At 40.2% G+C, this 15,054-nt stretch overlaps 1 protein-coding gene across 11 annotated transcripts in view; it reads right to left on the bottom strand.

Moving 5' to 3' along the window:
* DUSP22 (dual specificity phosphatase 22) overlaps nucleotides 1–15,054 on the bottom strand; it is an 89,655-nt gene that overhangs the window by 16,595 nt on the left and 58,006 nt on the right. For 8 of the 11 annotated variants that reach the window (XM_040586882.1, XM_040586881.1, XM_040586884.1 and 5 more), the window contains 2 exons: nucleotides 13,565–13,647; nucleotides 11,294–11,356 (listed from right to left, as the gene is read on the bottom strand). In XM_040586882.1, the coding sequence (XP_040442816.1) occupies nucleotides 11,294–11,356; nucleotides 13,565–13,573 (72 nt within the window). In that variant the 5' untranslated portion in view covers nucleotides 13,574–13,647. Of the gene's footprint in view, nucleotides 1–11,293; nucleotides 11,357–13,564; nucleotides 13,648–14,015; nucleotides 14,035–15,054 lie in introns of those variants that run through there. The other 3 variants (XM_040586880.1, XM_040586878.1, XM_040586885.1) reach the window with 2 other exon arrangements.

Below are 15,054 nucleotides of genomic sequence, written 5' to 3'. Positions count from 1 at the left end.
TTTTGACTGATGCACGTCACTTGCACGGTGTTTTTGGAAGGCTGTGGTGATGGACTCCTCCCTGTGAGGAAATAATCACACATTCAACTCAGAAATAGTTACAGGTGGGATTTCATAAATACTGTGCAGTGACCTAACCTGACTCCCACAAAAATCAACAGTGAAACTCTCAGTGACTTTGACCCAAACACAGTTTGGCCCAGGTTGGTAACTCCTGAGGATCCCACCCTACCGTCAAGTTTTGCTTCTCTTGGTTGAAATAATGATAATAATAGGCTTAAGTATCATTCATCGTAATTGGATACCTGAAATACAACAATGACACGAGATTGTACTGGGCAGGATCACATAGATGAGACTGGGGTGGGGGGGTGGGGAAGTGTTTCCCTGCAGATATTCGTATGCTGATTGATGGAATTAGCTTTTCCTCACATATGCTAAAAGACTTTCTTTTTTAACCATATTTACAATAGGAAGATACTTGATTACCAAACCCTGCTGCCTGTGACTTTTTTTTTTAAAAAAAAGTTACTCAGGATTGTAAGCTTATTTGTGTATTTGTGCCCCAAGACACTGCTGTCCTTCCTGTGCACACACCTTGCAGATAACATCTAAGAACTGTCCCAAAGGGACCTTTCAAAGCAGAACAGTTTATGCCAACCAAACATGTAAATACCTACAACATTTCAGATAGGGTAGTAGCATGCAAGAAAGTTTAAGACAGATCACTGTTTTATTACCTAGCAGTTTGCTTACCACTCTGGAACTGCAAAGCCTAAGATGTAAAAAGGCAACAATTACTGAAACAGTGACTAAAACAGAGTAAGCTAAATCAAAAGACAGTTAAAGAGTCAAGCAGAGCAGCTCCTAAAGGAATTTTCAGCAGGCTCCAAATCACTACCTAGTCTGTAGTTTCATTAAATAAACTTGAGTCTGGTTGCAGATGCAAACCAAACTTGAACCAAAACTGCATATTAAAAAAGATGGAAAGACAAATACAAATTTGCTGTCAACCCTACGGAAGTCTTTATTTTATTTATTGATTTATTTTTAAATTAACTCTACTTCATTCTCTTGGAATGACAGCTCTCTAAAAGTTATTCAGTGGAAGAAGGACAGAAAACTCAAAACAGGTATTGCACCACTTCACCTACACACACTAAATTAGGTCCCACAGAACAGCTACTCATCCCAAAACACAGTATTTGTTCAAAGCAAAGAGAAAAGCCTACAATTATAAAAACTGATGAAAAGGTTTAAATACTACATGAAGTAACACACCCACTTTGTTTATTGAATACTGATACTAACATATTGTTATTAAAACATTCTTTCAGCTGACAGCTGTGTCCGTCTTGTCTCATGTCTCCTAACAAGCTTTTTCCCCAGATTACCCATTAAAAAAAAAAAAAATCCAACCTTTTTAACTACACAGAAGTTACGTATGTTTCTCAGGTAATAAAACAGTCCGTACATACAGAATGTGTTCAAACGCAAGCTCCTAGGACAATGAGATGCTGAACACAGTTTTCTTCTGTCATCTCAGTTCCGTGCTACTTTCCACTTGTTACTTTTAAATCATTGCTCAGTTTCCTTTCTCCATCACCTTTACCAAACAGCCCTACCCTCCAACACACACCTCTCTCAACTTTTTCCTTTTTATTCACATGATGATCTTGACGCCCTCATCAAATAAAAGCAGCACTTAATTTCTTTTGGTGTATTTAACCTGTTAAGATCACCCCCCAAAAAAATCAGTAAAATAAAATATAATTTACTTTTCTGTTTTCTGTTTCAGCAGAATAACCACCAAAACTAGATTTCTGTCTCTCTTAGGCCCTGAAACTAAATGCTACAGTTAAACCGATACAGTGAGAGCTAACAAAACCAGAGCAAGTATTCCGATTTCAAGATTTTCAGAGTTGAAACAAGCGAGAGTTAAGTAAAATTTCTAAAATTCACTGTTATTTGAGACACAACACCACTTGCACAATTTCATTGCAGATTCTAGAACTAAGTAAATTCTGCTGCAGCGAATATCAAGGCATTATGAACAAAAAGGTTTAGGTGCGCACACATACATATGCAGAGGTTTTACACTACAGTTAATAAGGTATTCATGGAATTGCAGTCATTTCCAAATTTCTAATTATTTCAGAGGTCAATCTACTAAGATTGGAAACTGAACAGTTGTCTCACATTTGCAAAAGTTGGTAAGATTATAGAACACCACCTTCCAAATACCATTAGCTTTTTTAAAAGATATTTAAATCTTTCGTTATTAAATTCTGTATTTCACAAAGTGCTCAGGAAACACAACAGTGCAGTTTAAGGAATGCTGGTTCCAGTCTACTTACCTATAATCTATTTTAAAAACTTCAGCTTCATTTTAACTGAACTTGTAAAAAACCCAAATGCCAGTTTTTAAGTAGAACACATAGAATTCTGTAGATGTGTCATTTTGCTACTGCAAGTGCTACATGTCAGATAACGGGTCAGTGACTGAGAATAGGATCTCTAAAGAGCACGCACAAATTTAATTGCACAATACCAAGATTAATTTTGACTCTGAACAAGATATGGTGCAAGAAGTACTGGGAGACAAATGCATACCTGTACGGGTATTTGCTCCTTTGTAATGATCAAAGTTGTTCTGAAGTAATCAAGAATGATGCCCAGCTTGATTACACCCTAATTCATACTAATAAAATTTATCCATGAAAGAAAACTATCCAGCAATTTTTGTATAAAACTGTGTATTCTAGCAAAACAGCAGGCAGGAGAACAGGAGGAAGGTCTAAAAATGCTACTAATTTCATTTTTAATGTGTTTTCCATGTAATATTTTTTACAGATATTCTTCAGAACATTGTACCCGCCACTACTGCGTATACAACACTGCTGAGGCTCTAGTTAGCAATGGAAACCTGAATCTAGAACTTCAGTTGTTAAAAGGTGAGGAGAGAGGGAAAGAACGTCAAGTTACAAAATTTCTGTTCTCCAAGGGCAGGGGGTGAGGGGAAGGGGATGTAAAAAAGAAAAGCTTAAAAAGAGCAGGATTGTATTTTTGGCATTAAACCTCTCTATTTAAATTTATGTAAAGATAACATCAACGACTTCCAAGAAATTTTTTTTAAACCTAAACCCCTAAACTTAAATTTGTGAAGCCAGATGCAAATAGAAAACCTCCAGCACCTGGCAAGTTCTTTCAGGTTAGTCAAAAACCATGTGTTAATTTGAGTCGTCACATCTACAGATGAGGGCAGGAGGACTTATTTTTGTTTAGGGGCATTTCAGCAAAAAAGCTAAAGTGGGAAACAGCCGGCACAAAGCTTCCTCAAGCCAAACCAACTTAAGTTTATCAAGGGTTTTGTCCAGTAATGCACCAAACTGAACCTGCTAAACTGAAAACCATTCAACCGTTTGTTTGTCCTTTCAGTTACTTTCTGTAGCAATCACCAATGGTGCTGATTTTATTAATGACTCATAGAAAATACATTTGTGTTTCAGCAAAAAACAACCACTAATTGACTTTAGTGAAAAAACACACTCAGGTTTGGTTTTGAAAAATATAACAAATGAAATTGAAATTACTTGAATATGAACAACAGAAAGCGGGATGCTCCTGCAACTGCATTTATATATTTGGTTTGTGCCACCTTGAATAATACAATAGTTTTTATAAGTCTTGGGGCTTTTTTGAAACATTTTTTATGGTTTTCTTAGGCAGTAGTCTCAGTGACACACTTGAAAAGTCTGTATCATTAAGGCTGGAATGTGCCAATCACAAACAAAGCATCCCATTAAAGCCCTCCTACTCCATCTCTCCTCTCTATCACCCTTTCTAAAACTGTAAGAGAGAAATGTTGCAGAATTCAGGATTTTACTTTACTTGCATCGAACAGCTGCACATACTATTTCTAATTCTACCCCTGAATTCCAGTTCTAACCTGGCTCTTCTGAAGGAACACAGAGTGGGAGAAAACACCAAAGAGTTCATAGCAAATTGTGGTTTATCTCCTTTAGGACACACAAAGAGGATTTATTGGACTACATCCTTCAGCCACAAGGAAGGAACTTCTTAGTCTGCCTTGCCTAGATGATGTATTCAAGCCCCCAGGCACGCAGGGCATATCTAACATCTCAGCACTTGGTCTGTGAACCCTCACAGGGACCTCTGGAGTACTACAAAAAACCAATATATCCCACCCACCTCTTTCTTTCAGAGAATGCTGGAATATGATCACTACACCTTTGGAATATGCTGAAATTACAAGCATGGATTAACACACTCCCCACATCATCCATAATGACTGGACTTGATATTCTTCAAGTTCTTTTCCAACATAAATGATACTATGATTTCATCTCCTCTGCATGCAGCAGGTCAGAGCATTTGCTCTGTTCTGGTCAACGCTATCCCAGCAATGAGAAACACCAGGCTTTTACTGGTCTAAACATCTCTTGTGCAAACAGCTCGCTATTGAAAGCTTCAAACCATCCTCATCCTCTCCTCTCTGCCATCTGCCACTACAGGAACGTGCCTCCCCTGACACAACTAGCATGTGCTGAGCAATTCAAACTGAACTAATTTAGTGCCAAGGGTACCTCGTGATGAAGGCCCAGCGTGACACACTTTAAAAGCTACTCTGTGGACATCTCTTGGAGGCTTCTTAGCGGGCTACTGTTGTCATTTTTGAAAATTAGTCATAGCTCCCAACTTCACAAGCAAAGCCAATGTCAGGCAGGGCATTACTTCAAACTACAGAGAATCATCTGCTGCCACCACACCTGAAAGAAAAATGGTAGCTATTTTGCTCAGCATGATCTTCTGAAACATCTCATGAGAGGAAACCCTTGCCATGAAAAGGCAGTGAAACATCACCGAAGAAAGTTAAGCTTTTTATTAGAAGAAGTGCTTGTCCACTTCCTCTTGATGGTAGCATAAAGGCTGGAAATCAGCAGCTTCCAACACCGGCCATGTAAGAGCTTAGTGCTAGAGACAGAAATGCAACAGTCTGACTTGACTAAATTATTGATGTGCAGAGCTGATCTTTATACAACAACAACGACCTTCTGATAAGATATTAGCAACTCTGATTTTAAAGGCTATCTCGCCATCTCCCTCTTCAATAGCTCCCATAAGTCATTAGGCTGGATATCAAAGACAGCAGAGCAGAGCCTGTGCAGAGAACATGATGCCCAGGCATGCCTGGCAGGGACTTCTCTCATCATGTCATCAAGATGCAATATTCCTATATGAATAGCCTCCTACAGCACAAGACTTCTGCACGCTATCCAACGTCATGACACTGTTTTAATAGACTGGCAGTTCCCACTTGCTGAACAGCATCTGTCCAGAATTAGCATATGCTTTAAAAAAAAAAAAAAAAAGTAGAGCTGAGAATGGTTTCCCAATATTTCCCTATTTAGTTATTTCATGTTAGGCAGCGATATACTTTTAGAGTCCAGACAAACGCTTTCTTTGGGTTACAGAACTAAAGAAAGCAGCACTAAGGCAGCTTTCAGCACATCCAGAGTTATCAGCTGGGGTAGCTGGGGGCACAACACAGGAATTTTTTCCTTTGTTCTAGCGCAGCAGAATCCCTGCTATACACACACAAAATTAAGTCAGTCCAGAATCTGCAACCATAAGAGAAAGAAGTTTCCACAAACTGGTGATGGAAAGAAAAAATTAGAAAACTAAAGGAGATGAGGCTATCCCACTTTGAAGCTTCAGTAAAAGCTCCCCCATAGTAAACCTCGTCACATTAAGTGCTAACAGCAGATACGATAGGTTTCTATAGCAAAAACAAAAATAGCTGCAAAAATACTATCCACAAACTATGTTAAGCAGATTACTTGCATTGTGCCAGAGCTGCCAGTTCAGTTCCTCTGTAATAGCTTAGTTTGCTTTCCTTTTCTAAAAAACTGTACATGTATAGTCTACAGATCATCTGTAAATATGCAAGGGTATCATGTCCTCTAAAACTGCATTAAGATTTACAACATCCAGCCAGGCTTAAAAAATATGAAATGAGATTTCAGATCTTAATGCAAGCTGATACAAATGCATTATCTATGCTAGGTCTGCAGGCTATGACCCTTTGATCTTAGAAACATTTCTCAGTTTTTCATAGATGTTCCATCATTAAGTCTTCACTTTCCTCCAAAGATCTGGATTTACCAACCAGTCATACACTTTTCTTTTTAATTCATAAACTTGATCCAACACTTCCTCTTGCGATTTCCCCAGCTGCAACTTTCTCATCCTTAACACCTCATAAAACAGGGAAATCACAGCATTCAGCAGAGATAAAACTGGTGCAGAGAAGTTATACAGCGTCTCTGTAGCACCCTTATTTTTCCTACAACTTCTATTCCTCACACTTACTGGTTCTGTTCCAGTTACAGCATATTTTTGTTGCCTGTATTCTATTAATGCATTTGACTGTTTTCGGGGAGTATAAAAGATTGTTTTAAAAGATCAGCACAGATTTTTTTCTTAACTGCACTCCTCCCTTTCAGTTCAGGTTCTTAGATACAGAGTATTTGAAACCCTATTTCTATTCTGATTAAGATTTTTATTATTTGCAAGGAAGAAAAAAAAAATCTGAAATTATTCATAAGATGACCTGGCCTGTGAAGTTTTTTATTTCCAAAGACATAGTTCATTTAAGTCGTGCTGGCTGCACAAGCTAACAGACTGGACAAGAAAGATGCTTAGTTCAGCCAGCAGTTAACTCTTCTCTACTTTCCCCACACCTCCACCCACCTACTATATCAACACTTATTCAGGTAGTCATCAATTCAGGAAAAATGGGAGGAAAATCACTGCTCTGGAGGTAGCATGTACCAGATTAAGATGATATTGTTAATGGCATCAGAATAATAATAAATAGTAATTTACTGTTGTCTGCAGGTGCTCTGGTTAATTACGCAGAATGAGGGGGGGAAACCATAATCTATACAGGCAGTATTTTGAGAACATTAGAGGAAAAGAAGAGCAAATGTTTCATAGGCATCACATATTCTCTCAGCAACCAGAAGACATTATTGCAACATTCAAAAAAACTCCATACACGGCTGTAAGATCACTCTCTTTCTTTGAAGAAGAAATCCCACAACTGGTAAGACTTGAAACAGAACCATCTGGTACATGAGCATCACAGGGACACAGATTGGCTGTTCACATGGAGCTGCCTAAAAAACTTATGACAGCTTTGGTACCGAGCAGAGATGACCATGCCCCTAAGCCAAAAAAATGTGCATGTTTTGTTGGAATTTCATTTACTTAGTTTCAATTAAAGTCACTTGGGTGAAACATATCACATCTACTGATAGTCTCTTTCCTCCTCTGAAAAAAACAGCACACTGAAAATAAAAACAAACATTCTGTAGTAACAGAAAACAAAGAAAACTGATGCACAAATAGAAGCAGCACACACACAAAAGCCTACTCTTAATGCAATTTGTCCTAAACAGGGCAAACAATGAAAAGCTTTTGTGGTAGACAGCAGTACAGGAACACACAGGTAAACTCCTGTTGATTTAAGGTCTATGTTACTGTGATCATTACGATGGCTCCAGGATGAGCACAACATACAAGGCTTCCTGCGATGCAGCAGTGGTCAGTCTGACAATGATAATGTTGTAAATAAATTAACACCAAAGGTCTCCACAACCACAGGCAACTGGTGAGAAGATTTATACATTCACTAGATCAAACCTCTGGTGACAGTCAAAAGCAACAGCAAAATTACTAGTAACTGACAAGTGTTGCGGACAGCGTGAAAGGAACGGGTAGTTTCAGTCCATTTCCTGACCGAGGGACAGGTGTCTATAACACACACAACAGCCACCACAACTGGGACCCCAAAGCAGCTTGGGCAAAACAAGGACTGGGAAATACTTTGGCTGCAAAGCTCAAAGACCTCTGTAACCCACCCTGACCCGACTCAACTTCCACACAAAAACAGAGCAAGCAAGAAAATGCACCATTGCCTCTGGCAATACATTTCAGCAGTTACTTACCCTCACAGTTTGTCTTTCTTTCTTCCAGTCCAAATCCGTGTGACATCATTTGCCAGACACACACAATTACGCTGTCTTCCGAGGTGGGTTCTCCATACGGGGACCCACAGAACACCTCTCCACCCCTGCCCCCCTCTGCAGATAACACCTCTCTGGGACAGGGCCCCAGCGACTGTCTGGCCAGAAGAAGTTCCAGCAGCCCTTGCTCCCCCCCAGGCCCAGTGCTGTTCTCCTTCCTGAATTACACACAAGCTGCAAGTTCAGCTGCTTGGATGCAACTGTCCACCGCAGCACACACTTTCCAGAATGGGATGCAACTGGTTTCAAGCAGCTGCACAATCCACACCAACATCCTATTTGGTTCAGGTCCACATTCATCTCCATGTAACACTCCCCAGAACAGGGTCAAACACCTGGAAAACCCTCAACTTTAATGGACCTGCAACCAGATTCTTCTGGCAAGAATAGCTAGATTTGCCTTTACTTACTTTGCTTAAGATTAACTGGCACAAAATTTGTTAGACTCCAGATCTAATGCAGTAGAGGAACACCTAGCTGGCGTCCTTTGCAGCAACGGGGGGGAAGAACTGGGTTCTGAATGACGGCACCAGCTTGGTAAGAATACATGGGTGTCACAACAGTCAGACCTTTGGCCTTCTGGTCTCCAACCCCAACAGCTACCTGTCCCAGCTTTAAAAAGAGCTCTACCAAGAGATCACAGAATCAACTAGATCAGGCTGCTCAGAGCCCTGTCCAACCTGGCCTGGAATGTTTCCAGGGATGGGGCATCTACCACCTCTCTGGGCAACCTGTTCCAATGTTTCACCACCCTCATTGTAAAGAAGTTTCTTCCTTACATCTAGTCTATATCTACCCTCTTTTAGTTTCAAACCATCACCCCTTGTCCTGTCGCAACATGCCCTACTAAACAGTCTGTCCCCACCTTTCCTACAAGCCCCCTTTACAGAAAGGCTGCAATAAAGCCTCCCCAGAGTCTTCTCTTCTCCAGGCTGAACAACCCCAGCTGTCTCAGCCTTTCCTCATAGGAGAAGTGCTCCAGCCCGCTGATCATTTTTATGCGTCTTCTCTGGACCTGCTCCAACAGGTCCATGTCACTCCTTTGCCGAGGACACCAGAGCTGGACACAGCACTCCAGGTGAGGTCTCACTAGAGTGGAGCAGAGGGGCAGAATCACCTCCCCTGACCTGCTGGTTGTGCTTCTTTTGATGCAGCCCAGGATATGGTTGGCTTTCTGGGCTGCAAGTGCACACTGCCAGCGCACATCCAGCTTTCCATCCACCAGTACCCCCAAGTCCTCAGGGCTGCTCTCGATCCGTTCATCCCCAGCCTGTATTGATACCAGGGTTGCCCCAACCCAGGTGCAGGACCTTGCACTTGGCTTTGTTGAACCTCATGAGGTTCACATGGGCTCACTTCTCAAGCTTGTCCAGGTCCCCCTGAGTGGCATCCCATCCCTCAGGTGTGTTAACTGCACCACGCTGCTTGATGTCACCTGCGAACTTGCTGAGGGTGCATTTGATCCCACTAAGTCATTGGTGAAAATACTAAACACTACCGGTCCCCATACAGATCACTGATCTCCATTTGCACATTGAGGCATCGACCACTACCCCCTGGATGCGACCATCCAATCAATTCCTCATCTACCAAACAGTCCAGCCATCAAATCCATCCCTCTCCAATTTAGAGAGAAAGAGGTTGTGGAGGACCATGTCAAAGGCCTTACGGAAGTACAGACAGATGACAACCTGTTGGATAGATCAAACAGGTTACGGCCAGATTATTATTTAAAGCACACAGAGATGTTTCCTGTTCACCTTTCAGTGTGTCTCATGTTCTGAACACAGATTTTAAAACCTGAACTAGCTGAGAAAGATTAGAAAGCAGGTGGTAAGAAAGCTAATTATTCTCCTCTGTATAGGGCTTTTGTGTGGATTTATAGAACATCTGTGCATGTTCCATGGGCAGCTATCCAAAGTGCTCTGGAGGAGCCAACTTGATTCACCAAGGCTTTTGCCTCTGCAGGAACACAAATGATGATGTTGGACATTGCTGTTACTCAGGGGGTGACTTCTGTGCATCTGAAATGACAAACCTTGTTCCATACAGCATGCAGTCCTTTCTCTTGGACACACCACCAGTCACCTACAGCTTTCTGTGATGGACCTATAAACCTGCATCTATAAACTACAAAATGCTTACCTAAGCGGTTAATATCCTGTGTAGCAATTGTGCACTTTATTGGAACAATAACCTTAGGATGCTCTCTAAATATAAACTAATTTCAGTATTGGTTTTATTAGAAGACAAATTGCCTTGAAATGGTTTATACAAAAAGAACTAAGGGGCAATACTGCAAGACAGTTCAGGTCAGATTTTGACAAATTCCTTCCAGTCTAAATCACTTGAAGCCTTACAAAACTCTGAGTCTTGTACTTAAAGCAGGCTGCCAATGTCTAAAGGTATAAAAAGTCTCAGAATCCAATTGATTTTTAAACCTACTTTTTCTCATTATTCCAGCTTGAAATTTCACAATAACTTCCTAAGGCCAAACTTTGATTATGAGCCACCCATAAATCAGACATTCATGAGGGTTTGCAAATGATCATTGAGCTAATGTCTGAAACCAAATTCCAGTAAGAAAACTTTCTCAACAGGCCTACACTATGTAATCTAAACCAATATAATTACTTTCTTGTTAAACTCTTCAGTCATTTTCTAATAGCTCACCAACTTATGAGGAACTAAAGCAATGTATATCCAAATAACGTAGTATATAAAGCACAGAGGAAAGTACACTTTTTAAAAAGGTACTGCGAGTATTTTAATCAAGTAAAAATAGTCTGAAACATCACAGAAAGGGGCAATGTCCTAAGTTACTACAGTGCAAAATAATTTTACAATCTGTAGCAAAGTTGGTGTTCACCATATACACTGACATTTGCTTTTATTTCTTGAGTATTGCATCCTTGAGTACGGACAGCAAAGCCAGATTGGTCATTGTCATTCTCTACCCCCCCATCATCAGCTTCAAGTGCTGTATCAGAAGTATTATTGCATTAAAATAGTCATTACTGAAACTTAAAAATCTGACAAGCAAGATGTGGGTAATTTGTGACCTCTTTGAGAGCTAAGGTATGCATCCATACTTGTTTGTTCCACAGCCAAAAAAGGCCAAATTCTCTTAGGTAACATGTTAGTACAACACTACCGACTTTTCGATGTCTAAAAACACTTACCTTCCATAGCTTGCACAGAAAGCTTTGTTTAATGAAGTATTTGTAGCATTTCCTATAGGTTGACTAGGAAATATTTGAGATAAAATATTATTAGCAAGAGACAAATGCAACTACCACAGTCCAAGAAAAGGCAGCTTTTTACAGATGATCAGCATTCACATAAATACACACACACAAAACAAGGAATCTCAGGGGGAGAAAACAATTCTCGTATCACTGCAATTCCATGTTTAAAGGTCCAACTAAAATCAGATTAATTTCTTAACACACATGTAAGCCCTCACTTCCCACAAGTGAAATCGGGGGTGGGAAGGGAAAGAGGGAGACACATAGGGAAAGTGTTCCCATTTGACTTCAGTGGACTGGAGAACAAGCCCCAAGCACAACGTGGATACAAAAGCTGTGAACAAACCTGGCAAAGACGCAAATAAGAAAAGAAGTAACATAACCTAACACCTGTTTCCTAGGCCCTTGCTCCTAAACAGAAGCATTTAGTTGCAAACAAACATGACAGTAGGACCATGAATGATAAAGTAATTAATAATCAGCTCAGCTCCCAAACAAATGACACTTGCATCATTCCACTACTTTAAGAACTGGGGAGAAGTTTTAACAGTTGTTTTCCAGACCACCAGCACATCAAGGAGTATACTGCATGCTGAGAAAATAGAAGGCACAGTTGGAGAAACATCTTTTAGAAGCAGGGGTGAATAAAGCAAGTCCATTCTCCACGAGCCACTACTTGTTCCCATGCCACTGTAACTTCTGAGACACTACTGTGAACCAGATTTGGAACAGATCCGGGTAGCTATACTACTTCGTGTCTTTTGTGGGGGTAGCTAGAGGAAGAAATAGTGACTCAGTTATATTTAACCCACAAAAGCTCCCAAATTATTTACCATGCAGCCTCACAAACAGATGCACCACCACAAGTGAGGAGGTGGCATGTGGGCAGCCAAAACTACCACCACCACAAAAAACGCTGACCTGAGGCTGCGGCTGATCTGTGCCATAATTAGTCTTCCTATTTTTCTGTTCATGATAATAAAAAAAGCAAGATTCTATTCATTTTAGAGAACAGCATCTTAGAAGAAACATTACATCTTCCTTACCCAGCACAACTGTTTATCTCTTCAACTGAGAGAACTCTTGAAATTCAGTATATTTCAGAATTAACATGCATCAGGTAAAGCAGAAGTCAAACGGACAGCATAACAAAGTCAACAGCTAAAGCTCTGCTTCAGCACACTTCTAAGTTCAAGATCAATCCTGAATTCACCAGTAACTTGATTTGGTTTTAATCATTACACCTTTTGTTCAAGCTTACCTATTGACTTGCCTGGGAGAGGTGGAAGTTCCACAGTTTAAGGACTGAATTCACTAGAGATTTTTTATATCAAGAGAATGAAAAGCAGAGATTCCCAGCAACATCTGAAGTGTAACACTAGCAACTGCCTTACCCTCTGTTTCACTGTATTTTATGAAAAGTGGAATGCAGGAAAGGAACAAACAAATTCAAGGGGACAACAGTTCCCAACCTAAATCAAAGAGCAGGATTTTAAGGTGTAGCACAGCCCAGCCAATCTCCCCTCCTCCGAGGTTATCTGGCATAAAGAAGAAAGCACAACAGTCCATCACAAGGAGACCTGCAGCCTGGTCCCAGCTCTTTCGCTGTTCAAGATGACACTGCAAGTCAAGTCATTTCAGCTCTCCAGATCAGCTTCCCTTCAGTAAAATGGGGAATAATACCTCATGTTAAAGTGTTGGAGACCTACAGATGCTCTGCTATGTCAGGTGTGTTATATGAGAGCGCACTGGTTCCTCCCACGCCCCAAGCCTAAATACGGCTATTTTACACAAAAAAGCACTGCAAACCTCTTACACAACCACCTGCTATTAAGATTCAAGAAAGGGGCCCAGGGACAAAGGAGGGTTAGTAGCAGGGAAGGAAGAGAAGGAATGTTGTTTATGTGATGCTTGAACTCCACACAGAAGGGAACTTACCTTTACTATTAAATTAATACACAGTCCCATTACTGTGTTACATTGATCGACACTGTAATTGTCTTTTCCTTTGTCAGTTAGATTTCTTGTTATAACAGCAGCAACAACAAAATCTGTGACTGGACCCCAAAACTACAGCTATCAAACAATTCCAAGAAAAATCACTCTCAAAACACCAATTGTACAAAATGAGAAATTAATCCCAAGGTGACTATAACAGTCAACTGAAAAGTAAGGATTTACTATAGAGTCCCCCACATCTCTTACCTCGAGCATAGGGCGGGCACTATCATGGATTGAAAGAATGTGCGTAATGTTATTCTTACTCAATTGCTCTACATCTCGGGCATCTGCAATAAAGGGAAAAAAGGAAGACAATTTTTTTAATCTCTTGGAATAGCCCACTCCCCTTTCCATTGTGCATGTTGAAAAAAAAAATCACTTATGAAGCTTCAAAAAAAAAAAGTACCAATAAAGTAAAGCAAAACCCCAAATGCAGCTGTTCTAGAACACCATCATCTGAGTGGGTAACGGGAAGACACATTTGAACTCCAAAACAAATTATATACTATATAAAGAACAAGCTTAAGTGACTCAGGAATGTGTTCTTAAGTCAGAAGTTTCATGTATTTTGCATCAGAGATATAAGTCAGTGTATGCCCATGTGCAGGTGATGGCCATCTGAACAAGAGTCAGAGCTGTACAAGAAATAGCTTACCTCCTCTCTACCCATAAATCCCCCTTCAGGAGATGTTATTTTCACTTGGGAGATAGCCCTTCTGATGTTCAGGTCCAAGAAGAGAAGCCACCCATATCACTTGAATTCAGGTATTAACAGGCAAGCAAAAACAGTAACTAGATTCTTACTTTCTGTGAACTAGTAGGGAAAAATGTGCATTTGCATTTGGCCAATACACATCATAATTTTAAGTCTGAAAAAAGACTGAGAACATAAAGATACCAAACTTAATGAAAAAGCAAAATGCTACAGCAAGGAAGTGCAGTTGTGAAAAGGTGGTTCCTAGACCTGCAACCAAGGGGTTTCAAACATTCAAAACTGGAAAGCAAACCGGGGCAGCTGAAAATCTGATGCTAGATATTGCAAAAGCATAGGTTTGTTTCTATGAGAAAGAAGGTAAAATAGATTATCTGTCATCAATGAGCAACTTTCCCCATACTAAACCGTTAGCATGCCAGAAAAATTACCTCAAAGAACAACTAATACAGGTAAAAGTTAGTTTGTGTCCATTTACTTTTGACCTTTTCGTTTGAGAATGGCACAGCACACCACGGCAATTACTGCAGTGGTTTTGTGATGCGAACACCTGCCTTCCAAATCTACCCATACAATCTGTTCACATTAGCCTGGTTGCACACAAAAAAGGAGTACTGACCACAAAGGTTTCAAACCGGCTCTCTCTAGGTACAAAAATAACAATAGCATCACCTGTACATTCTTTATGTACGTGCAAGAGTTTAATTAGCATCTCTTGCTTCATCTTATTCCACTGTACTATAAAGTTTCAATGCCTTTTCTCATCACAAAGAGGAATTAGACATTTAATTATACTGCCCCATAGACAAGATCCACATGAGCACAATAACAGGCAATAAAATTTGAACCTAATCTAATTATGCAAGCTTCTCTACAGGTAATAAAATGGAGAGAATAGTCAAAACTGCACTGATTTTACTTACTACTGATCAAGCCTGCACGATCAACACAGATGCCTAATCCTTCAGGAGAGAAATAACAC

This window comes from Falco naumanni, chromosome 3 (assembly GCF_017639655.2).
Source record: "Falco naumanni isolate bFalNau1 chromosome 3, bFalNau1.pat, whole genome shotgun sequence".
In the NCBI taxonomy this organism is placed as follows: domain Eukaryota; kingdom Metazoa; phylum Chordata; class Aves; order Falconiformes; family Falconidae; genus Falco; species Falco naumanni.
The sequence above is the reverse complement of the archived record's forward strand: the minus strand, read 5'-3'. Positions and strand labels throughout refer to the sequence as shown.